This window comes from Protopterus annectens, chromosome 16.part0 (genome assembly GCF_019279795.1).
Source record: "Protopterus annectens isolate FY-2018-M chromosome 16.part0, PAN1.0, whole genome shotgun sequence".
Classification (NCBI taxonomy): Eukaryota; Metazoa; Chordata; order Ceratodontiformes; family Protopteridae; genus Protopterus; species Protopterus annectens.
In genome coordinates, this window is record NC_056750.1 from 522069969 (window position 1) to 522096254 (window position 26286).

The window sequence follows — 26286 nt, forward strand, 5'->3', positions numbered from 1 at the left end:
ACTCTTAAACTGACAGAAAAAAAGTGCTCCCATTTAAAAGTATGATGCAGTCCCCTGACAGTCTGTTAAAACACAAAACTCCTAGCTTTAAAATAACTATTCTGAAGGGTAAAGTGATAAAACACAAACAATATTTAAAAAAGGCATTTTTTCCCCCAAACAGAACTTATTTGCCCAGGAAAGGAACAGCACTAAGTCGACTGTCGATCCATGAAAGCATTATAGAAGCGTACTCTTTGGAGATAGTGAAGCTCTGAAGAGTTTGGCATCCATCCAAATTTGTCTTTTTGTCAGCTCTGCGCAAGATGTCTGACAGTTTGGGAGTATGGAAAGTGCCCTGAAGCTATGGAAGTTGGCCAGCTATTATATCCTTGGCAGGATATAACAGATATAGCTAAGGTTACTACAGCAGCAATCAGTATAAGTATCATCCTGGCTATACTTTACTACTCCTATACACCAGTTATATGACATCATCTATTACCTTTGCAAGCAGTAATGTTGTGAACAAATACATGTGAAAAAAAATCAGGATTACTTGAAAATCCCAACTTCTGCACACCATAAACTGTAGTTAACACCACGACAAGGTTAACAGCACAACAAAATTATTTCAGTGATGAATGGCACATCTTGCAGGGGTTGGTTAAATTGTTTCTTCTGCTAGAATTTTACTTACCAGCTGTGAACCCCTTAAAAAGAATAACTGCAAGTCATGTGTACAGATGTGCACAATACATTTATGTTTTTTTCTTGACAAAGGAAACTCAGAAATGTAAATTTATTTAGCAGATTTAATGGATACAACTTCAAGTTCGGGTTCACATTTATTAGTGTTTAATCAGGCAATTTGCAACAAAAAGAAATTGAACAGTGAAAGTGATGAATAACCCAATCATGCATGTATAGGATTTAAAATTTACAATGGACAATTTCAAAATCAAATGCAAAACAAACTGAAGGACAATTTCAAATGTATTACAGAAGTTGCTAAAAAAATTGATAGCATTTAATCACTCATGCTAATCGCAGTAAAATAACTCAAAGAACAACAGTGCATGTAAGTATAACATGGAAATATGGCAACGAAGAAAACCGAAATACAACATAACTATAAACATGTATACTGTCAAAAATGTAAACATATGCAGAACTCTGCAATTTTGTGTTCAGTAACATTTATGACTCCTGAAACATTTTCAGAGTTTAAAGGGAATCCTAGCTTTTGCTGTTTCTGTCTTATTTTGTTTTCACTACAAAGTGTACAACAGCTCCTATCAAGTGTGCTTTATTTTGTGCTGCCTTTTGCCTCCAGATGGCTCTGGGCAATTTTCAGGTAAGTCCAAGAGGATTCCTTCCAGACTAATTTTCTCTGCCACCAGCTCTTCAATCTCCTTTTCAAACTCTTGCATTTTCTCCTTCTGTTGTTCAGCTGCATCCTGGAGATTTTTCAGTTTTCCTTCTAGTCCTTTGTTTTCAAGGTGGTGGCGCAGGGTTTCCAGATGAGCTTGGCTTTCATTTAACTGATCATTTATGGTTTTATCTAGCTGAAGGTTTTCTGAAGAAGAAACAGAAAATTTAACATCATCTGACTTCCTCAACAAAACTGCAGCAATATATCATTTATTTTCTCAATAGAGCACTTCAGCAAGAGTATATAGACTTGAGTTCATTAAGCACATTAAAGCCTCGGATTTGAGACAGCCTTAGTGTAATTGTCATCTGTAGAAGGAGTAACAACCTGGATTTCTTTCCTCATAGCTTCAGGGCTCAAATGGTTAAAGCAGGCTACAGATGGTACCAAATTATGCAAGTCGGAATATGGCAGTAATCATACAAGGCTGCGAACAGTTACAATACAATGCAATACAATAACATTTACAATACAGTGCAATACAATAGTGGTCATGCACAAGATTTAAGCTCTTTCTGACCCCCCCCCAAACATATAACAAACATCTCTAAAAAACTTATCCACGACAATTTTAAAAGTGGTTGGATTCTCTGTATTTTTAACAGACTGTGGGATGGAATTTCAGCAATCTACTACCCACGCAGACAACCACTTGGTGGTAACATTTTCTTATAAAGTTTTTTAATAACATAGATGAGTTTGATCTTTCATTTCTATGTAATCCAAGGCACTGCCATAGGAAGGATTAGTGAGTAGATTTATAAACTTGTATTATATCAGCTCTACACTGTCTACAGCTAAAAGAGGACAGGTCTAGCTTGTATAGCCTCTCCTCCAAAGACAGAAACATGTAGCCTTTAATAAACTTTATAAAACTGCATTCATGTTTACTTTGCCTATTTTCACATTTAGATGCCAGAGTATTGCCAAAGTTCAATATCTGGTCTTGTTTTAGAGACTAACAATTCAGCTTTTCAAGCATAAATAACCTTAATAAATCCTGTCATTTTTATTATATTCCTTAACCAGAGTCCATATGTTGGGTGACACACAATATAATGTTAGTTTATATGCTGTGCTCTTTGAAAATACTGACATTTTTCAATCACACTGGCTTTGTGTTAATGGTGATAAATCATATGTGATCAGTTTCACTATATTTATTATCATCCTGTTTATGTCTGTCCACTTGCAAATATCTTACAGACAAGACTGCCGCCTATTATGATCTGCTAGATTTGCGATACATTTGGCAAGGTTAAGATAGTCTGATTAGAAGCAATATAAACTGTCAGAAGGGATTATATCAGACATGGACTAAATAAATATGGACCCAGAACAGGCCCTTGAGGGTCTTCTTCACCATAACTAAAAGAAAGATTTTACCATTATATTTCCCATAAGCCACTTTCCATTATTTGCCACGTGGCAATTTTTCTACCCAATTTACTACGGATTGGGAAAGTTCCAATTTATATAGCTTCTTAGCCAATAGTTTTTGGTCAGCCTTGTCAAGTGCTGAAATAAAATCTATAACAATCACATCAAAGTTTATATTCTGTTGTACAGCTGCAATATTATTATGATAAAATGAATGATTACAAGCCAGAACTGATTTATTTCTAACATAATCATGTGACAAATCTCATGTAATCCAATTTCCTGCAAAGTCATCAAGCAAAAAGACCAAAACCAATGTTGTCATAACCTTCACTCTATTTGATAACAAAAAGACTAGGGTAACCATTTGAAATGTTGGGACTTGGTTCAGTGTCTTAAAATACAGAGACTGAATGGCCTAAAATGGATTTGCATATACCAAGTCTGAGATGGCAGTTTCTCAGAATATTCCCTTTCCTCTGAGGTAAGTTCAGCGGGTGGAGTCTTGTTCTCCCCTTACCAAGGGTGCAGATGGGTGCCCCCTGCAAAAAAAAAAAGTTTAAACAAAACAGATTTTCGATATTTGTTCTTCTCCTGCATTTTCAGTCTTTTATTCAACTTGTCTCAATAGGGAGACACTGACCAGCCTACAACAGCTCAAACTTTCTTTTGTTCTTTTCCTTTTATACACTGGTTTAGCTATTGCTATGTTCTTGTCTCTAGGTATTTTAGTATTAAAACATGCAGAATTTTTTAATTTTAAGGGGATTACCATAACTTTTTCTTTAAAGCTTTTAAATTTGTGTTTGTTAAACCATCTTTAAAAGAAATGTCAGTATGTGTTATAAATTAGACCTGCTGGAGAGACAGGTATGTATCCCAGAGACTACCCCATCTCTGGAACAGGCTCCCATCCATGTGAAACAGAGTTTCTCTCTAAACAAATTCAAGTGTAACTTGGACAACTGGATGGGGAACAGGAAATTCATCCTTGGCTTGGCAACTATGTCTCTAATAGACGGAGGTAGCCTGTAAATTTATCATTTTCCAGGCCCCTGCTTGTAAATCTTTCATCTCCCAAGCCTCTGCTTAAACTTATGAAGAGTACCAGAACTTGTCAGAGATTTGGGATGCATGGCTAGGCTTAAAAAGGCCCTTGTAGTCATTACCTTAGTAAACACCTATGAACTAATAATGTTTAAGAATAATTACAACATACTGTTTAATTTAAATGAATGGCAAAGACAAAAGACCTGTTAAAATAGATTGCTGATATTAAGGGAAATGTCCAATTAAAAACGGTTGTGATAAAAACAAAGATGGGGGATGTAATAGAAGCAGAAGATATTAAGAAGAGGTGGCAGAAAATATACAGAAGACCTAGTTAAGAAAGACCCTAACATCACGTCTACATATGATGGTATGGTTTCTGATTTAGAACCAGGCATCCTGGGTAATGACATTGAAAGGACCATAGAAAGTCTTTCTAACAACAACAGTGCATTAAGTGATGGAACTTTAACTGAATTACTTAAAATCTTGTAAAATTATGCTGTTGCATTGCTACTTAAAATTTGCCATTAGATTGGAAAAGTTCGGCTAACATTCCAATCCCTAAAAGCTTCAGTGCTAAAGAGTGCTCAGATTACTGGAAATAGATGAGTAAAAGATTATGATAGTTACATATTTTCCTGGGCTAAAAGATCTCTGCAAATGGTGACTGCAACATCGAACTAAATAACATTTGCTTTTTGAAAAGAAAGCTATGGCATAGTTGGATAAGATTTTAAAGAGCTAAGATGTCACACAGTCAGTAAAGTTCTATATAGTCAAACCTATGACATTCCCAGTAGTAAAGTGAGGCTGAGAGAATTGTACCATAGGTAGGGCTGTGTCCTGCAAAATTAATGGTTATGAAGAGTGGTGTTGGAGAAATCTTTTGAAGGTTCTGTGGATTGTTAGAAATCTAAATTAGTCAATAATCAAGGAAATAAATACAGACTGCTCATTGAAATGTCTGATAGTAAAACTAAAACTGAAATACTTTGCCCAGATATTGCAAAGATAGGATTCACTGGAGAAGACAATGATGTTGGGAAAGACTGAAGACAAGAGAAGGAGAGGCTGGGATTAACTAAGGTGGATGGACAGCATTGCTGAGGTAATGAATATGAATTCCCAAGAAATTACAGGAACAGCTTTTGATAGACAGGCCTGGAGTGCTAATGTCCTTGAGGTTACGGAGAGCCAGACTGGACCAAATGGCTAAATAATGATGATAGTTTCTTTCTGTTGCTCCTTGTCCAAGCAGTAACAATATAGAATTGCCTTTCTTCTTTCACAATGTTTAGAGAAGTATTTAACAATATCCATAGGCTCTCTAATCACTTTGCTCTTATGCTAAAATAATCAGTCTGTGATTGTGAATCTGCCTTTAAGTTCAATGTTTGTATATCACAAATTCTGAGCCTCCTAAGATATCTTACTAGAGTATGATGACAACCAAGGGAGAAATAAATACCCTATTATCAAAATAATTAGCTACCTCACACGAGAATGTCTCAAGACTAACAACTCTTCTAATTCTTAAAGTTCGTCCATTCCATAGTTTACCTGCTGTACTATGGTATGAAATCCTTCCTAAAGCAGTATTATATTCTGGAATATTAAACAAATATTTTTGTTTCCCATCAAATCTGACTTAAACTCAATTCCTAGGTTTGCTGCCAAAGAATAATTTTTCTAACATTTAAAAATTAAAGATCACCTCCAGTCCATAACTAACTGAATTAAAAGACAACATCGACAACCTATTTGTATAGCTTCATTGCTCAACTCTTGTAATCTGCTTGGTAACATATCTCTCTGAATCCTTTACATTCAAAGTAACTGAGCAAGATTATACACACAGACAGCCACATAGCACTCAATGCAAGAAAGCTGAATGTTTTTCGTTCCTGCAGCTGATGCAGTATAAAATGTCCTTAATTGCTGAAAAACACTTTCTAATTACCAAAAGTAAATTATCCTCATAATTAAGTCCACTACCAATAATTACTCCTAGATCCACAGTCTTACATTCTCCACTATAAATAACATTAAACATGGCATATAGTTAACAAGGATTTGCCATTATTAAATTCCACATATTTACTGTTTATTCATGGGTATAACTTATCTACAAACCCTTATAATCATGCTTGACCATTTGCTTTATTCACAACTGACCCAATTTTGGAGTCATCAGCAAATTTGCTGACCCACATGCCATCTTTCATAGGTAGGTACTAGGCTATTGGCCAAAGGGCCTATGCAAGCCTAGCCAATATGGTTCCCTGTCTTTTACCACCCAAGAAAGTTATTTTCCTGTGCCCCTGTCGAGCAGAGCCACAGAAGTGATCCCGGGGTGAATTTCCCATTTATCATCCACTCATCAAGATTTCTCTTGCAGACTGCCAGTGTGGAACTCTGCCTGACATAGATAGGTAGCTTATTCCAGAGTATGGGAAGTCTCTGGGACATGAATCTATCCCTCCAGCATGTTCTGTTGATTGTGGTGACAAAGTTTAGGTCCCTAGAGCGTGGTTCCCAGAGGGATTAGGATTTCTTTAGGTGTAGCATGTCTAAAAGCTCTTGGTTTGACATAACTTTGTATGTTAGGCAGAGATCACCTTGGAGTAGGTCCAGAAACACAATAAGGCAGAGGACTCCACATAGAGCTGGTCAATGGTCACTCCAATGAACATAATGCACTAGCTCAACATGTAAGAGTGAATTTGAATCATACATTTCTATTTATGGCAATACAAATGATTACTCCCAATGTTAGAAGAGGTGATTTATTCAATGATACAGAATGTGCAGAAACAAGATGGATTATAAGACTTGGGACGGATAAGCCACCAGGTATTAATGCTGTTGTACCTTTAAAACCTATCCTCAAGAAAAGGAGGGTAAAATATTGAAAGCTGATTGGTTGCTTTGTATTTTAAAAATGGTCTTTTGTGATGTTCTTTGTTATCTGATGAAGGGCATGTAGCCTGAAAGCGCTTATACAAGGTTTTATCTCTGATTTTATTGAATAAAAGACCTGACCAGCTCTAAGTGGAGTCCTCTGCCTTATTGTGTTTCTGGACTTTGCTTGTGGTAGGCAGAGTGACTTTAGTGCAATAGACTTTTTGTTTGGTGACCTTGGAGTAGGTGATATGCTATGGAGTAAAGCTGAAATTTTTTGAGACGTCAGCGTAGGGCATCTGTTTGAGGCCCGTAATCCTCCTTGTGAGGTACTTCTTTTCACTGGAAAAGTTTTCCATTTAAAGGTTGTACTCAGCAACCAGTTCTGAATCAACTTCATTATGTACACACTGAAATGAGTACTGTATGTTATTTTAATAATCATACTATGTTGGGAAAAATCAAATGTCTTAGAAAAGTCCAAATATACCACATCCACCAATGAGCCCATATCACCAGCTTCCCATACATTCTGATAAAAACTTATTACATTTGACATACAGGATCTTACTTCACAAAACCCATAGTGAGAAATATTCAAATTTGGTCTTAATACCTCAATAACTTATAAAGTACACATTCAAAACATTTTCCAGTGATGAATGTCACACTGATGGGATGGTAATTATCCACTGTGTTATTCATACCACCCTTATGTCTGAGGAGAACAGTAGCAGCAACAGACTTCTATATTTAAGGAACATGCTTTGTCATTAATGTCAGTTAGTGTCTGAATACAGTGAATCAGGAAATGGATCATTTTTGATTAAAAAAATCCATTTAGGTTATCAGGCCCTGCTGCCATTGCTGGTTTATTGACTTTTGGTTCTTCCTGCACCACACTAATTGTGATTATAGGGCATGTGTCAATACCTTCTCAAATGTCAAGTCTGGCTAAGGGAATACTCTTGGACAAAGCAGAAAACATCTCTGCAAAAACAGTCAGTAGTTGATTTAGGCAGGTTATTAGAACATTGTTCTTAACTAAACCAATCTTTACTTGCTGTTCTTTCAATAAATCTTCAAATGTTTAAAAGAACATTTTTATTGTCAGCAGTATGCATTGCCAAATTTAGCTCCATTATTTCCTAGTATTCTTCACAAAACATCAAAAGGCAGTCCTAACCTTCTGATATCTAGTCTCAGTATTCACATTTGGTGCCATCTTTTACAACAAGCATATTTTTCTTTCTTTCTTTCATTAGTCCTTTCCAGCTTTGAGGTCCACTATACATTTCTCCTCTTACATTACCCTACTCATCCTTTCACAATGGCCAACTCTCCATGGATAGAAGTGTAGGGGCATGATTTATAAAGATTTCCTTAATCAGAGGTTTATTAATTTCCCAGCAAGCACATATATGATAAGAAACACTTAGTTCTGGTTCAATATCACAATATCATAACATCTGCCCTCATCACCATCTTTAATCAAAATAACTCCCAATATTTACTCTTTTCTCTTTGGCTTGTCTACAGTCAGTGAATAGTCCAGTTGCTTATTAACTATAAAAAGAAGTTATGTACTCACATTAATGTTCCATCTGAGTAGTTCTACTTAATTTGTCTTCAACCTGTGGGTACAGGATCTGTATCGGATCCAAACTGGCAACTTCACAAGCATCTGCTCCGAGCTCCTCCCCTTACCCATAATACACCACCACTACCTTCCAACCCCCAGATTGAGTTTGCTGTACCTTACACTGAACAACCTGATCCCAAAAAAAAAACACCTTACACAACTAAAACAAGCTATAATGCTGTCCATATGGTAAGGCCAGGGGGAAGGAGGGAGTGACTGTTGAAAACAAATGAAGTAGAACTACTCGGAATGTTATGGTAAGTATGTAACTTCTTTATCTGAAGTAGTTTACTTCATTTGATCTTCAACCTGTGGGATAGAGTCGCCAGCTACTAAATACCTGGGTGGCCCTCAAGGAAGGATATTCCGGTCCTTCCGGAGCACCACAGAACCAAAGGATGCTCTACTTCGAGAAGTCAAATCCAATTTATAGTAAGAAAAAAGGTATGAGATGAGGACCAAGTAGCCGCAGAACAAATGTTGTCTAATGATACTCTTGAACAAAAGGCCACAAAAGTAGCCATGAACCTAGATGAGTGAGCTTTAACCTGACCCGGTGGAGACAAACCTTTATACTTGTAGATCTGAAGGATACATAGGGAGATCCACCTAGCAATGGTAACCTTAGAGATAGGTTTACCCAAAAAAGGTTTAGAAAAGGATACAAACTGGTGAGATTTACAAAAGGTTTTGGTCCTGTATAAATAGAACCATAACTGTCTATGAACATCCAACAAATGCAACTTGTACTCCATTTTGTTTGTAAAATTTGGGAAGAAAACAGGTAAATTGATAGTTTGACTGATATTAACCTCCGTGCTACTTTTGGGAGAAAAGGAGGATTAGTGCGAAGAGAAACCTTGTCCTTGTGGAAAATCATGTATGGAACCTTGACAGACAACGCCTGCAGCTCTGAAACCCTCCTAGCAGAGGTGATAGCCACTAGAAATGTTGTCTTCCAAGACAAAAACTTAAGATCTGTGGTTGCTGCAGGTTCAAATGGAGGAGCAACTAATGCTTGAAGTACCATAGTAAGGTCCCATGGGGGAATGGAATCTTTGACCGGAGGACGTAAGAGAAAGGTACCTTTGATAAAAGCTTTGCACAATCTGGAAGAGGCTAAAGAATCAGAATTCTCACCCACGTGAAAATGAGAAATAGCAGCTAGTTAAACCTTGACCATAGATGAGCTAGCCCCTTGTTGAAAAATATTTGCCAAAAAATCAAGAATAGCTGGAAAGAGAGCCGCGAATGGATCTAAACTCCTTTGAGAAGCCAAAAAGGAAAAACGCTTCTATTTGCTGTGATAAATCTTCCTGGTGGATGACTTATGAGCTGCCAACAGAATAGATCTAACCGAAGAAGACAATCCAGGAGTCCTAGCAATTAAGGGAACTGGAGCAGCCAAGCTATGAGCCTCAGACTGTCCAGATTTGAATGAAGGACCCTCGATGAGTGCAAAATGAGATCCTGAATGGGATCCAAGATCCAAGGCAGAGCTAGAAAATGAGACCAAAGGAAGGGAAACCATACCTGGTAAGGCCAAAATGGGGCAATGAGGATCACTTTGCTCCCCAGTTGACAAGCTTTATGTAAGAACTACAGAATAAGGTGTACAGGAGGATAAGCATAAAGAAGACCGGGAGGCCAAGCATGTACTAGAGCGTCTCTGGGGAGACACCCTCGGTGGAGGGTTCAGAGTGAAGAACTTGCTGCACTTCGCACTGGAAGGAGATGCAAAGAGATCGTAGCAAGACCAACCTCACTCTAGAAAGATCTGCTCCGCTACTGAAAGATTCAGAGACCACACACAAGGCATCAGAATAGTTCGGCTTAGTTTATCCGCTAGAATGTTGGACCATCCCGGAATATGCGTTGCTATCAGAAAACAACCGGTGGAGATCGCCCATTCCCAAACTCTCATGGTCTTGTGACAAAGGGGGTAAGATCTGGTCCCTTCCTACTTGCTGATATACCAAATCACTGACATGTTGTCTGACTAGATTACAATGGTTCCCAGAGGTAGAAAGACATGAAGGGCCTGCAACACTAAAAGGAATGCCCTCATTTCCAGAACATTTATATGCAAACTGGTCTTGATCGAGGACCACATGCCTTGGACTGTCCTTCCCGAACAATGCCCCCCCACCCTATTTGTGAGGTGTCCATGGTCACTGTGTCTTGGGAAGGAGCTGGAACAAAAGGTCACCCCTCCAAGATTTCTGAAGACTGTATCCACCAAAGAAGGGACAATCTGTAGACTCAGCTAAGGTGTATTGGGTGCGACAACGGAAGATCCAACAAGGATCATTGCACCGCTAGAGTCCACTGTAGTACTCGCATATGTAATTGAGCACATGGAAGGAGTGTTATCGTTGCTGCCATAGACTCTAGGGCCCTTAAGACCAACTCTGCTGAGGGAAGGGGAGATTGGTAAATGAAAGTGATATGCATCCTTAGGTTTTGAACTCTCTCCGTGGTCAGGAAAGTTTTTGTCTGTAGCGTGTATCTCCGTGCCCCTATGTATTCTATCACCTGGACAGGATTCAGAAGAGATTTGGCTGTGTTGATTGTAATCCCTAGATAGCGTGCAAACATTGGAAAATAGTATCTGGTCCAACAAAGTAGATGCTTGGTGGGAGCAGTAAGGAGCCAATCATCCAGGTAATGGTAGACCTAAATCCCCTGAAGCCTCAGGTGAGCCGCTACTACTGCTATCACTTTGATGAACACCCTGGGGGCTGTGGTGAGACCAAAGGGTAGGGCTCAAACTGATAATGATTGGCTCCTAGCTGGAAGTGGAGAAACCTTCTGGAGCTTCTGTGCATCTTTATGTGATAGCAAGCATCCTGGAGGTTGAATGAGCACATCCAGTCACTCTCTTGCAGGTACAGCATGATGGACTGTAAAGTGACCACCTGGAACTTCTCTTTGGCAACTGACAGGTTTAGAGTAGATAGGTCCAAAATGAGCCTTAAGTCTCCCATCTTTTTGGCACTGAGAAGAACCTGGAGTAGATGCCCAATCCGGACTGATCTGGGGGGATGGGTTCGATGGCTCATTTCTCTAGCAGTTTGGAAACGTCTAGCGCTGCTGCCTCCCTTTGCATGGGTGGTATTTCTGGGAGGTATTTGTAAGGTGTAGGAGGAACCACAAACAGGATTGAATAGCCTCTAGAAATTATCTGAAGCACCCAACGGTCTGATGACACAGACTCCCATGCTGCCAGGTGCAATAACATGTGACCTCCGACTGCCTCCAGAGCACAGCAGTTGGGCAACCTCTCACGGTTGCTGCGTGGGACTGTCCGAGAATGGTTCTCGAGACCCAAAATTCCTTGGACCCCCTCTGTCTTTGGGCCGGTGTCTATCCTGTCCCTCTCTGCCTCTAGGGGACGAAGAGCCCTGAGTGTCCCAGGAACACTGAGTCTTCCAGAACCACATAGTATTTTGCCCTTGCTGATTCCGGAAAAAGGATCTTTGAGGGTTCAAGAAGTAGATTCTGACATCCAACAGTGTCTTTCTGTCTTTCTCACTCTAGACCAAGGTGTCTCGGATGGTCTTCTCAAAGAAGGAAGAGCCATCATACAGGGCATTCACAAAAGATGCCTTGAAGGGTTCCGTGAAGTGACAATCTGAGCCAAGCATTACACCTCATGAACACGCCGGACCCAGCCGCCCTTTCCGCTCCTTCAGTGGCATATGAAAGGAGTCGCATGGACATGTTTGAAACCACTGTCAAGGTAGCTATTCCTCGCAGAGAATGTAGCCTTGTCCTCCTGCGACATGGAATTTGGAGGAGACTCAGCCAGTTCCTTAGCCAGGTCATGCTGTAGTCTAGTAATGTGGGCCAGATAGTTCAGCGCCCTGATAGAAAAAGTCGCTGACGTATAAACCCACTTCCCTAGGTGGTCCATCATCTTAGACATATGGTCAGGAGGATGGACAGAGGAACTCTCCTGAGCTAGCTCCTTTTTGGTGGTGGCTGCTACCACAATAGCATCTACAGGGGACCCTTTTTTCCAAGCCTGTCTGTAGGGGGACTCAAAATCTTGTCCGGGCATTTAGGGATTGGTTCCACAGTGTCCGGCTCCTTCCAAGCCCATGAGGCAACCAAATCCACTAAAGGATCCTTGGGATGGGAAACCCTGGAAGTAGATGGGACCATGCCAAAAGCCTCCAGGAACAGGGATTCATCCAAGGAAGGTTTTGGGGTGGACCAGTCTCCCTGCTGGCACAAGATTTCCATGATGTCTCTGAAGGAGACATCCTCAGGAGGTGATCTGGGGGAACCTTCCCCATCATCCAAAATCAGTGTCCTCAGTGAGGGACTCCGGGGAGGAGTCTAAGTGCCTCCTCTTGCACGTATGCTTGCAAGGAACCTCTCCGGTGGGGCTTTCCAGAGGGAACTCGCAAACCACTTCTTGTTCCTCAGGGGGAACTGCCCGGGGCTCCTCGAGCATGGGCTGTCCCTGTAATAAAATGATGGGATTTACACACAAAGCAGAAGGAGTCGGGGTGGAGTCCAAAAATATAGTCAGGAGCCTCGATCCATCGGAGAGAACCCTTTCCACAATGCTGAATGCCAAGAGAGAGCGAGCTTCCTGGGACACCATTAAGGGAACCACTCTCCCCAGGTCCAATGTGAGAATCGGAGCCAGGCCCTAAGTAGACGGCACTCTGAAGGGGGTGCCGTGACCTGAAAGTCAGAGCTGATGGAAACAGCTCCAGCCCCTTGGATCTGACACCCAAGCTCTGGCTCAAAGAGCCACTCGAATCCCAACTAGTCAGATCTGACATGCTCCAGGCAGCTGCTGGTGTCGAGGAAACTGGTACTGTCGGCGCTGAACCCCTGACTAGGGCACTTCCAGATCTATGTACTACAATACTAGGGGTTGGATTGTAGAAGGAGATATAGGTGTAAAGAAGGGAAGTGAGCTCCCCCCTCCAGACAGAGACAGGGGGCTGGCAAGACTCCCATATGAATTTGTGTGCGAATAAATCTCTGCATCATTTTATCCATGTCGACTTCAGAGATACTGCGGGTGGACTATGACAATGCCATGGACTCCAACCTGGTGGGTCAAGGAACCGAGGCTCTAGAGTGTGGTCTGGGCTCCTCTGGCTCTGGAGAAAATCTAGGAGATCGGAGCCGAGGGGAGTCACGGTGCCTACCCTGACTTTTGGTAGGAGGTCCGGTCAGAGCTGAAAGGTCTGGGGACCTCTTTCTTTTCTCAGGTCTGTGCTATCTCTCCTTCTCTCTGCCTTTTCTATGCTCCACTTCCACAGGCGTAGAGGCAGGAGGATGAGTCCCAGCTTGGTTGGGAGGAGAAGGAAGGACAGAAGGAAAGGTGGTCACAGCTGTGACCAAAGCAGAAGAGGCGGCTGCCTCCGTAGAGGGGAGCAGGCCCTTCATAACTAATTTGGCCCACTGATCCTTAAGGGCATGCGGGTTAAAACCCATGCAAATAAAGCAATCAGTGGCTAAATGGGCCGCACCCAAACAAAGCATGCAAGGAGTGTGGCCACCAGTAGAGGACAATTTGTGGCCACACTCAGTGCATCTCTTGAAAACTTGTTTAGGGAGATCCGACATATCCCACTAAACAACAAGAACAAACTTTAAACAACACACACAATTCACCACACACTCAGACAAGCACACAGAAGGCTGGGAGGGGGGCAAACTACTACAAACTACCTAACTAAACAAGCCCTAAACTCGATGCACCAGCGAAGGGGTGGAAGAGAGGAAACTTACACTATCAAGCACACATACAAAAAACACTAATCACTGAGAAAAAAATCTACTCACAACGTGGAGCTCAAGAATCACGATGCGTTGGATAGCCGCGGCAAACGAGATCTGGGGGTTGAAAGGTAGTGGTGGTGAATTATGGGTAAGGGGAGGAGCTTGGAGCAGATGCTTGTGAAGTTGCCGGCTTGGATCTGATACAGATCTGGCACCCACAGGTTGAAGATCAAATGAAGTAAACTACTTCAGATTAATAGATATAGTACTTTTGTTTCCCAAACTTGTTCCCAGTTCTATATATGAAGCATTTAAAATGGCCACTATTATACCACAATCCTGCTGAAAACAATTATCCACAGTAGCAGTAGATATATATATATGGGTCTACTTTGTTTCATTGAATCTCATTTCACTGAATTTCATTTCACCCCGCCCAATTCACTGAAAACTCAGATTACTGAAAACTCATTTCACTGAATCTCATTTCTTTGAATTGCAGTTAGTATATATGTAGAATATATATATATATATATATATATATATATATATATATATATATATATATATATATATATATATATATATATATATATATATATATATATATATATATATATCTATATCTATATATATATATATATATATATATATATATATATATATATATAGAGTACTGTAAGGCAAGTAAAAGGTATATGCCCTTTTCCTCACTGTACTGCGATCCTGGAGTTAGTATATATAGTTAGGGGGTGTGGGCAGCACAGCCCCTCACATTGGGGGTGGGGGGGGGCATAGCCCCCACTTAGTTTGAGTACATATTGTCTTCTGGAGAGAGTTTGTCATTGGTGTTGCAACTATGCATGTCTATTGTTTAAAATGTATTGTTTTGAAGTTTTTGGTAAAATACAATATAAAACAAACAAGGAGGAGGCTACCCCCCCCACATCCCTAACTATATATAGTAACTCCAGGATCGCATTATAGTGGGGAAAGGGCATATACCCTTTACTTGTCTTACAGTACTCTACACAGTGCCGTATATACTAAGTTCATTTCAGTGAAATGAGATTCAGTGAAATGAGTTTTCAGTAATTTGTGTTTTCAGTGATGTGGTCGGGGTGAAATGAAATTCAGGGAAATGAGATTCAACGAAACAAAGCAGACCCATATATATATATATATATATATATATATATATGGGTCAATTTTGATATTGTGAGTGAAATGCCTAAACAACGAATTGCATAATGCTAAGATGGCAATAGCGAAAGTTAAATATACTGAAACCTGAAAATGTCATATTACAGAAGGAAGTGTTGTTAGCAGTTTTTTTGGTATGTAAGTAAACCATCCACTTTCTCTTTAAGAAGTAGTAATGTGCAACACAGGAAGTATGGCGGTCATTAAGTTATGAGGTAGTGCTTGTTTGCCTAAGGATTTACGAGTGCAGGCCTTAGAAAAAGAAATTGTACTTCTATTCATTAAAAGGTGAGTTTACACTTTGAAGCAGACTGTTTACCTTGTAATATATTTCTTTACTAGGTGCTAATATGAAGGAATGTTTATACTAGTGCAGCTGTACAGCGCTGAACAGTATATTTACAGTTTTCTTCAATATAGTGTGATCTCTGAGTTGATACATTTAATTAGCAGGGGATGTGCCCCCTGCTTAAATGCAGAAAACTGAAAAGTGAAGTGTTTTCTTTTGTTGGTCTGTTTTGGTTTGGTGGGCGGTTGGGTAAATGCTTTAATATTTAATTTTCGATATTTTGTGTGTTGATGTTTTCAGGTTTCAGGGTATTAACTTTCGATATTGTCATCTCAGCATTATACAATTTGTTGTTTTGGCCTTTTTGTGATATCAAAGTAGACCTATATATATATATATATATATATATACAATTATAGATGGCTAGATATATGTGTGTGTGTGTATATGGATTCACTTTTGATGCTCAAAATACTGAAATATCGAATTTCAGTATCTCGAGACCAGAAGAACGAAACTCCACAATAACAAAAATCTAAAATACTGATACTCAAAACACTGAACCCTCCCCCGACAGAAAACTACACAAAACAAAAAAAAAAAAGCAGACAACAAAACACACTACTCTACATTTTAGAAGTGGGGCAAGCCCCCCTACAACCCCCCCAACTGGGGAGCTCTCTCTCTCTCTAGATATGTATGTGTATATATATATATATATATATATATATATATATATATATATATATATATATACATTATATTGTTTATCAGGTTTGGGTGGTCTATAAAAATCACTACACTTCTTTTTTATTTCTCCTCACCCATATTAACTCAGATAATTTCTAAATCATGCTAATGATTTAAAATAGCTATCGACATATAGACATGCCACATTCTTTCTATTAATCCTATAATTATGATGCTCCCTATATCCTTCTAGTAAAATTATCATTATCTTCAATGAATTAAGTTCATAATTCCTTCCAATCACTGTGGTGAAGATCTGAGAGCTTAAGGTTTAAACTCTTAGATTTGCTTGTATGTATTTAAAGAAAGGCTTCCTGTTGTTATTAATGTTTTCACCAATTCATTTTCATAATACTGCTGATTATTTTTGTTAGATCTCTTCATCCAGAGTTAATGAGCCTCTTAATGGACTGTCCACTCTTTTAAGAATGTTCTTCCTAACTCTGATAAGCAATGTTTTGGTATTAATATGTAATTCACCAAATTACTTTATGAGCTTCTTTCCAGCCTTTAACTATTAATTAACACTGTAAAATTTACAAGTGTAACTTTTCAGGAGACCCCCTCACATCTACTAAATCAACATTTTTGAGAATAGACATCTAGCTGTCCTACCCACATTAGAAACATTTCAGTCTGTTCATAATTTTTAGTTTTATATGCTCGGGGGCATTAGTATTATTAACAAGGGAAAGTGGCAGTGGCCAAATTGATGCCATCACTTCAGAGTGGTCATTGCTAGGTTGAGAAGGGAGGATATTGCATAAATCAACTATACAGGCTTTTGGCTCACATAAGATAACTAAGGGTTCCTATCAGTTCAGTGTAAAATCAGTTCAGTGAATGGCATTTTCAGTGCACTTACATCAAATATTCTGTTCGTCGAACTGCTCATACTGAGATCGCGGAATAGTGAGGATTGGGAAATATGCCCATTCCCTATTGTAGTGAGATTTCGAGTTGGTATATATAATTAGCAAGGGGTGTGAGGGGCATAGCTCCCCAAATGAGCAGAATTCAATGAACGGCATTTCCAAATAAATGTTTGTTGTAGTGTCACTTCGATGAAGTGATATAGACCCGATAACTAAAATATTAAACATAATAGCTGGTTTTCTTACTATCTCTTTAAGGAGATTTTATACATAAACATTTGTGAAAAATGACTTCATACAGCTGGATTTATCAACTGTATTCAGCTGAATACCTAGTAAATTAAAATCTTTAGTTTTTATGTCACAGTGAATGTGCACATGTGTGTGTGTGTGTGTGTGTTTGCATTTCAAAACAGCAGAAGTTCAAAACAGCAAATTGTCTATTTCCTTTGCTTTGCTGACCACCCTGTGTGCGAGATTGTGGTAAAATAGGGCCTGTGAATTTGACCTTTCCCTATTATTGTGCGATCTTGGTGTTAATATATAATATGCAGAGAGTGTGGTGAGTACAAGGGGCATACATAAAGCATTTTTTTTTTTGTAAAACTGACAATATACTTAGCTGGCAAAACATTGCATTTCCTCTCTCTAAGTGGTATATTATCAAACCTATTATATGGATGTGCCAGTTAGAATGTGCTTGTATTTCTTTCCTCGATGAAAGACAATTAGTTAATTAGAACTAAAATACACAAGAGGTTTAACCTATTTACTTTTACTCACATATTGCACTTTGACTTTGGACACTGGCAAGCTGAAGGACTAAGTCTTGGAGAAGATTCTGCCAGCCACACATTTTGGGTGGTATAAGTAACTTTTTAACATTAGCTTGTTTAAGCAGCCTGGTACAAATCTCTTAGCATGTAAAGTGAGTTTGTGGAACTCTCTTGGTTCATCAGTAGGTGTCATGTTTATATGCAGCTTGTTATTATAACCTGTAAGCTATGCAAGCACTCAAATACTGATACTTTAGTATCATATAATCTTAGATGTACGGTCCATGCTTCTTTAAATTTTTTCTAATAAATTATAGTTCATTCTGAGATTTTTATTGAAATATATTCAGTCTATAACATACTGAATTATTTTTTGTGTTTAATAATTAATGTTCTCTATGCCGGATGAATGAAATATATAGGCTCTATCAGACTGAAATTTTAATTCAAATGTTTAAAAAAAATAATACTTTTTTTAAAAAGGCAAGGTATTTGATTTACAGAATTAAAAAGTTTAACTAATCACTTATTATCATTTACTGGAATATTTAACTAAGACATGCCATTCACATCAACTATGAAGCATCAGCTGTCAGCTCTTGAAATTAAAATGAAGTACAGTTATGTAAAATATTACCATGACAGTAAATGTCCCTCTCTTCACTGTTGCAGTATTCTTTACCTAAGGGATTTCCTACCAAGGATAGCCCAAATGTCTGGTCAGTATAACAAAGCCTTTAGTTTTTTAAATACATTTTAAGTATATTTAATTAAAATATAAATACATTTATTTAAATTATTTATTTATTTATTATATATTAGTTTAAAAAAGTTGTAAGTAAATACATAAATAAATAATTTTTATAGGAATCATATGCATACCTTTTCAACTGTAAAGATTTTTGCCTCATATTTTTGGTCCGTTTTTCATAAAATTTTTGTTTTCTGGCAAATTAGTGGCAAATCATTACAGAGTGAAGTTAGAAAATAATGCCAGACATTTGAGTTTCAGACTTCATATCCTCCAGAAAATTAATGCTAATGCAAAACCTATTATTTTATCAACTTTCTAAATTTATAAGAGCAATATTTAAAAACTGTCCCAATTTTTGGCCTTTGTACCACTTTTATTTAAGGATTAGTCCAGATTTCTTGCTCTAAGAGGTTGAGAGGTATGATCATATGTGACACATATGCTCCCCGCACAAGGCATATGGCATAAAGGTGATGCGTGGACACATGCATTTAGAACTAAAAAAGTCCTGGGAGGAAAAGAATGCCTTAATAGTCAAGGAGGACATGTGCATCCAGGAGGAGAAAACGGAAGAAGATGATGAACAGAGGAGCAGGAGGGATAGAGGTAGTGAATACTACAGCAGTTTAGAGATGGGCATCTACTGTTATAGTAAGATTTTACACATCTGTACTATGTCCTTTCATATCACTCTTTACCTAAGGCAGAGTACAAGACATCAAGAGGAAGCCTGGGAAGAGGAAGGAAACATAACAGCCCTCTACAAACCATGCAGGATAACCCTAGCAAAGCCTACCCTGGCCCTGGAAATAAAATCCAGTTTGTAATGCTTAGTGAATGTATGAACAGAGGACTAAGTAACAGTCTCAAGGATGGAAATAGTATCCCTGTGAAAAAGGCACCAGAGGAGGCAACTGCCCTGGTGGAATGCACCTTTACCAATGCAGAAAGCCATTTTCCAAATAACAAAAAGAAAGGGCCTTGTAAATTAAGGAAGATGTGGTTTAGTTAGAGTCAACCCAAAGTCATTGGATGAAAGGACATAAAAAGCTGCTCATGTTTGTGAATAACTTTAGTTTTATCCAAATAATACCTGAGCTATTTATGCAAATCCAAGGTGTGAAAAACTTTCTCTCTGGCAGACTGCAGAGAAGGAAAAAGGAAGGAAGATGAATAGACTAGTGAACATACAACTCATTATCCACATCTCTGTGGAAAACTAAGAAAGGAAAAATAGTTACGATAGCCTGAAGTTCAGAAACTCTCTTGGCTGAAGTTAAAGACAAAAGAACAATAGTCTTCCACGTACAATGTTGTAAGGAAGTTGAAGAAATAGGCTCAAAAGGAGCCTGAGTCCATTTTCAAGTACAAACTTGAGGTCCAGGAAGGCAGAATAGCCTTTCTAGGAGGCCTGATATCGAGGATAACTTTCAGAAATTGCTTGACCTCAAACCTAGAGGCCACAGGATGGGTCAAGGGCAGACAAGCAGAAATTGATAACAGGTGAGCTTTAACAGAAAACTATACCAACCCAGCATGGAGCAGATCACACAAATAATAGTGAACCATAAAACCTCCAGATACAGGGAATCCTGATGATGAGAGAGGTACCAGACAGAAAATTGCTTCCATTTGGTCATACATTATTTCCATGCCTCCTGCCGAACATGAAGCATGTCTTGAAAAGAGGTGCCTGAAAGGGATCAAAACCCTATCACCCAGAGCATCAGTTGAAGAGTGGACAAGTGAGGAGGGATGAGATATCTCATCTCATGTGAGAAGATTAACCTGGTGAGCTAACTTGTGGTGACTGTCCCTGGCCAAGTGAGAAAGAATGGGGAACCAATCTGGGCCAAAAGGGAGTCATTAGCAAGATTTTGGGATAGTACTGCCTGATATTGTGCAAGACTTGTAGTAACACAGGAAAGAGAGGGAAGATGTACAGAAACATCCCCTTCCCAGGAAAAGACAGGGCATCCACTTTCCAAGCCAGAGGACTTGGGACTGTGGGACAGAATAGAGGTAGTTGTCTGTTCAGAGTGGAGGCAAAAAGATCTACCTGAGGAATACCTCATTGATGGACAATGTCCAGGAACACATCTCTGTCAATTATCCATTCATGAGCTTATGTGCTGTACCTGCTTAAGGAGTCTGCCACTAGACTCTGCTATGAGGGAATGTAAACTGTGTGAAGAGTCACTTGATATTGGATAGCTAGATCCCAGACATGAAGACCTAGTCTGCAAAGAAGATAGCAACTTGTTCCCCCTTGCTTGTTGACATACCACACCACTGTGGTATTGTATGTGAAAACTTTGAAGTGCCCAGGAAAAAAGAGGAATGAAAAGTCTAAGGAGGTAGAAGCAGAGACCTCATCTTTATATTGATGTGGTCTGACCTCTGATGTGGAGGCCAGAGACCCTAAACCTTGAGGAGACCAGAGGAAGCACCCCACCCCCAGTCTGAGGTGTCAGTAAAGAGCTCTTGAGCTGAAACTGGAGCTTGAAAAGGAAGCCCCGGGTTGAGTGACAGTTGATGAATCCACTACTGAAGCTCAAGCCTGAGACATGGAAGGAAAGGTATTGGAACCCCAGGGGGTGGTAATGTTGAAGCCACAGTGACTTGAGACACCCATGACATTTCCTCATATGGAGCTTGGCAATGTGGAGCATAGGAATGGTGGAAGGGGTTCCTATCAGTTCGTCAAAACTTCAGCAGTTCAAACACCATATGTTCGAACTGTGAATTTCAAAAACTGATTATCTCGAAGCCACAGAACACCGAATTCTTTCCCAGGCAAAGAATTTGATGGGCTGTTTCTGTGGCTTTGTGATTTTCAGCACTGTCGTGGAAAGTTACGGGGCAGGTTCAGGTAAGCGTGCGATTGTGCGGACGTTAGGGTTAGGGCGTTGGTTAAGTGAGTTAGGGTTAGGGAGCAGGTGAGGTGGGTGTGTGATAGTGACAGACGTTAGGGTTAGGGCGGGATAGGTGAGTTAGGGTTAGGGCACGGGTGAGGTGGGTGTGTGATAGTGACAGACTTTAGGGTTAGGGCGGGATAGGTGAGTTAGGGTTAGGGCGCGGGTCAGGTGACTGTGCGATAGTGATGGACCTTAGGGTTAGGGTTTGGGTTAAGGTAAGTGGATAGATAGTAGTGTATGTACAGTTTAGTGTAGGGTTAGATGTAAGATTTTAAGTGTGTGTGCGTGGATTGCTGTTTTTTTGGTGTGCTTGTGTTGTGTGTGTGTTTCTTGGAGCAGCAATTATTTCCCTGGGAAAAAAATTCGCTGTTCTAAGCCTTTGATGGTTTTGCACTTTGAGGTTAGAAGTTCGAACATATGGTGTTTGAACTTCTGCCGTTTCGATGACCTGATATAGACCCTGGTGGAAGGCATGAACTCGAGAACTCTTAGAAATTCCCTGGCTGTGACAGCTGCCAGAGGATGAAGGGACTGGAAAAAAGCAATTATAGACAGAGCCTTGGGGGGCATACAGCGATACCATCATGGGAACTGTTTGAAATCTGCCTCCAAGAAAAATATAATCTTGACAAGGTATCAAGACTGAATTCTGAAAGCTTATGGTGAGCTCCAAACTTTGTAATGGGGAAGTAGTAAACCTGAAATCCTGAAGCAGTGTGTTAAGAGATAAAGCTTGAATAACAGATGGTCTAGAAAGGGAAAGATCTGAATTCCTCAGATCCTGCAAAAAGCAATTACAGGAGGAAGACATTTGGTGAATACCCTTGGGGCAGTACAGAGGCCAAAGGGCAAAGCAGAGAACTGAAAATGCAAGGAAGAGACATAAAAATGTAAACATTTCCTGAAGTAAGGATGGATGAGGATGTGAAGGTATGCATCCTTGAGATCCAGAGATACCAGAAAGGCCAGGGGTAAAAGAAGAGGAAACAATGGCTGCAGATAACATGCAAAAGGAAGGAATCTTGAGAAAGAAGTTTAGTCAGGAAAGATCCAGAATTGGTCTCCAAGTGCCCTCCTTTTGTTGTTCCAGAAACATTTCTGAAGTAAAATCCCTTCCCCACTTGGGTAGGAGGCATAACCTGAATGGTGATCAGAGCCAAAAGAGAGTGAAGAACCTCTGGGAAATGAGACAGCTGTGCCCAAGGGTGTTGAGGAATGCCTGAAAAGGGAGGATGTTATTTCCAAACCATAAAATATCCCTAAAGGATAATGGACAGAGCCCAAGAGACTGAAGTGATCCGTAGCCAATATGGAAGAGACAAGGACAGACAGAGGGATGTGGGAAACTGGTTGAGGGCAGAAGGAAGCAAACATTCAAACAGAACCCAGCCTATCCTGGTTCCTGGGAGAGAGGAGTCTAAGTAGACTTAGCAAGAGATACACATCTAGAATCCTTCTTGCGCTTAGGAGGAGGGCGAGATTGCATATGAATAAAAGCAGACATAGAGGGATAATTCCCCTGAAATTTGGGAACAGGGGGAACAAAAATATGTTTCAGCTCCTGCAAGGCTTTACCCTTGTCCTGGAGAGACTTGAAAAGTTCAGCTGCAGCAGACCCAAAAAGGTTTTCATCATCCAAAGCATCCAAAAAGATGGCCTTAATGTCATCAGGCAAAGCCTGAAGATGAAGTCAGTAACAATTACTCATAACAGAACAAAAGGCAGCTACCCCTGGAAGAGGCATCACTTGCATCATAGCTGCATTTGACTGAGTGGTGGGCAACTTGAGAAGTACAGCCCAGCAGGGAAAGGGACAAAGCCTTCCCCTCAGAGTCAGGAAGATCAGAAAACACCTTAAGAACCTGTGAAAGGAGGGCAAAACCATACCTGGTCATATCAGTCTGGTAGCTGATGGCCCTAAAGGATAAAGTAGCAGCAGTGTAGACTTTTTTTGCCCAGCCTTTCCACAGCCCTACTCTCCTTATCAGAAGACAACAGCTTGGCAGAGAGCAGTAACTTGGATGGCTTATCAGAGGAGACTAACATTACAGAAGGGTCAGCAGAAAGGCATTTATAAAGAAAATTGCACTTTATAGAATCTATCAGGCTTCTTAGGTGCAGGGGTCTGAAAATCAAGGGCTACAGATGGAGATATCCAGGAGGGCAACCAGAACAGGAGGAACAGCGGATGGCTTATGAGACTCCATCTGTTGGTGCTTATATCCTCTTTTTTGAATCTTAGAGAACAACCCCACTTAAAATAATCCATCACATAAGCAATGGTATCCCCAAAGGAGAGTTCATCCAGGGGGAATCTAGACTTATGGAGTCCTCCTCCTCCTCTGAACTGCAGTCCAAGCTGGAAGGGATTTGGGAAGTATAAGACAAAGATTCTTCTCCTGAGTAAAGGTCCTCATCCCAGGAATCCAGTTCCCTAGGTCTCTTGAGTTGAGTGGAAGACCAGGGAGGAGCAGGCACAGAGACCCCTTGAGGAGGCTTCAAGGGGATCAAAGCATTAAATAGACCCTGAGTGGAATCCTGCTATTCACATTGGGGATCATTAACAACAGGGGAAATGTACTTTGTTTTTTTGCGGGATGTCCTCACAAAACATCCTCAGAGGGTCAGACCCCTGGCAAGACTCAATAATAGTTGTAGGAATCTCTTCCTTAACTAATGTTTGAGGAATGTCCCTCAGCCCTTATGATATAATCAGCCAATGTTCCATTCAACATCAGGCACAGACATCTGAACAACCTCCATGAACGTGCGTGAAGATAGCTCCATGCCAGCCTCCAAAAATAAATAAAAATAAAGTAACAGCTGTGTCATAGGATGGATGGGACAATGGGGCACCTGCCGCAGGCACCAACATTTATGGGAGTGCCATAAGTTTGTCAGCCTACAAACTGACATTAAGACATAACAATTATAATCACTTATCTGTCAAACATCCTTTATTTTTACACGTAGTTTGTGTAAACTAACAAACCTATCTGATTTTGTAGCCAAGACTGTATCATTTCTACTAAACTTAAAATTGTCTTTTCCATATGGCTACAAATGCTCCTTATTTCATACCTGTTCTTACAGCTTAACACTGACCACAGTATTCTGTATTCCTCAAAAAATTCTATTCTTCCATGAATTTAGGACTACATTGAAGTCACACAAATCAAAACTTTTTCATTTCATTCTGCCTCCTAACACTTCTTGTATCCCCCTCCATAAATAAATAATTCTCAAAACTCTAAATTAGAGCATAAAATGAACCCATTAGTAAACTCTCTTCTTCAGTCTTATGTGCATGTACCCTATCAGACTCACTTTTGTATGTTATCTTATATTCTTATATTATTTAAGTATTTAGATGAATGTTCTTATAAATATGTATGTGTATTATAATGATTTTTATATGTTTTATATTATGCTATTTATGTGCACAATATGTTGTTGACTATGCAATTACATTAAATGGATAAGTTGAGGGATTATGGTGTTAAACAGGCAGGAGGGGTGGATAGGTTTTGAGGTGGACATGTTTTGAGGTCTATATTAGTGCAGTCCTAGAAGAAGGGTATTGTGAAGGTAGATGTCTGGAATATGTAAAAAAGCAGAAACTCACCACTTGAATTGGCAGTCTGCCAGCCTCCTCTGCCCCCCCCCCCTTTCATGTGTGCTATCTTTAACCCTACACCTGTCTCAACAGCAGCCCTGCACATTACTTTACTTAAAACCCTTCCCACAACATTACCACTATGCAGGCAGTGTGTGCCACATCAGCCTTTAATTTGTTTCACTGATTGCAAAAGGAGACTGTTTGTCTTCCTTTTGTGATCGGTGTAATTTTTGGTGAGTTTTTGTTTAGGTGAGAATATTCTGGCACCATTATAATGTGTATCACTGTTTCTACATGTTGATATACTTGCACACAAACACACACACAGAAATGTACATGTATATGTATGTGTGTGCGTGAGTGAGTACATGTATATGCACAGACTTATGTGAGTTCATCCGTGTGTTTAACCTTCCATTTTTCGCTGGGATGAGGTTCGTAACTAATGTTTTAATAAGTTAATCAAAGAGGAAGTGAAGCAACATGCTGCAAGAAGTCAATATTAATTAGATGTGGCTGTTTGGATGCAATTTTAGAGGCTTTGCCAAAATGGCCTGTACACTGCATCCAGAGGCATCTGTAGTCTGAGCCAGGAAAATAAAGTCCTCTCATCGTTAAGCTCCTCTTTTCAGGAAGGCTTCAAACAGAGGACACAGATCTTGCAGGTAGATGGTTCTGAACTTTGCAAGCCTAGGAAGACTGCTACCTTGCTTGGTGTACTTATAAGCTGAATGTATCTCCAAGGGGATATCTGCCCAAGCCAGTATCAGATGAAAATGTATTGCAACTTCCTTTCTTGCCTGAAATAAGCAATTGCATTTTCAAATAATGTAATCAGTGCCTTGCTATTTCTTTCCCCCCCCATGATAAGACAAGAGAAAAGTTATGTAAGCAGCAGTCAGCCTGAAACCTAAGGGTGACATTAATCTAATACAGAAGAGCAAGATTAAAACTGATATCA

The 26286-nt window shown here is 39.8% G+C and overlaps 1 protein-coding gene across 2 annotated transcripts in view; it reads right to left on the reverse strand.

Moving 5' to 3' along the window:
- Positions 1 to 776: 776 nt before the first annotated feature.
- Positions 777 to 26286, reverse strand: part of LAMC3 (laminin subunit gamma 3) — a 4228426-nt gene continuing 4202916 nt past the window's right edge. For both annotated transcript variants that reach the window (XM_044058389.1, XM_044058388.1), the window contains one exon: positions 777 to 1558. In XM_044058389.1, the coding sequence (XP_043914324.1) occupies positions 1278 to 1558 (281 nt within the window). In that variant the 3' untranslated portion in view covers positions 777 to 1277. The remainder of the gene's footprint in view (positions 1559 to 26286) is intronic.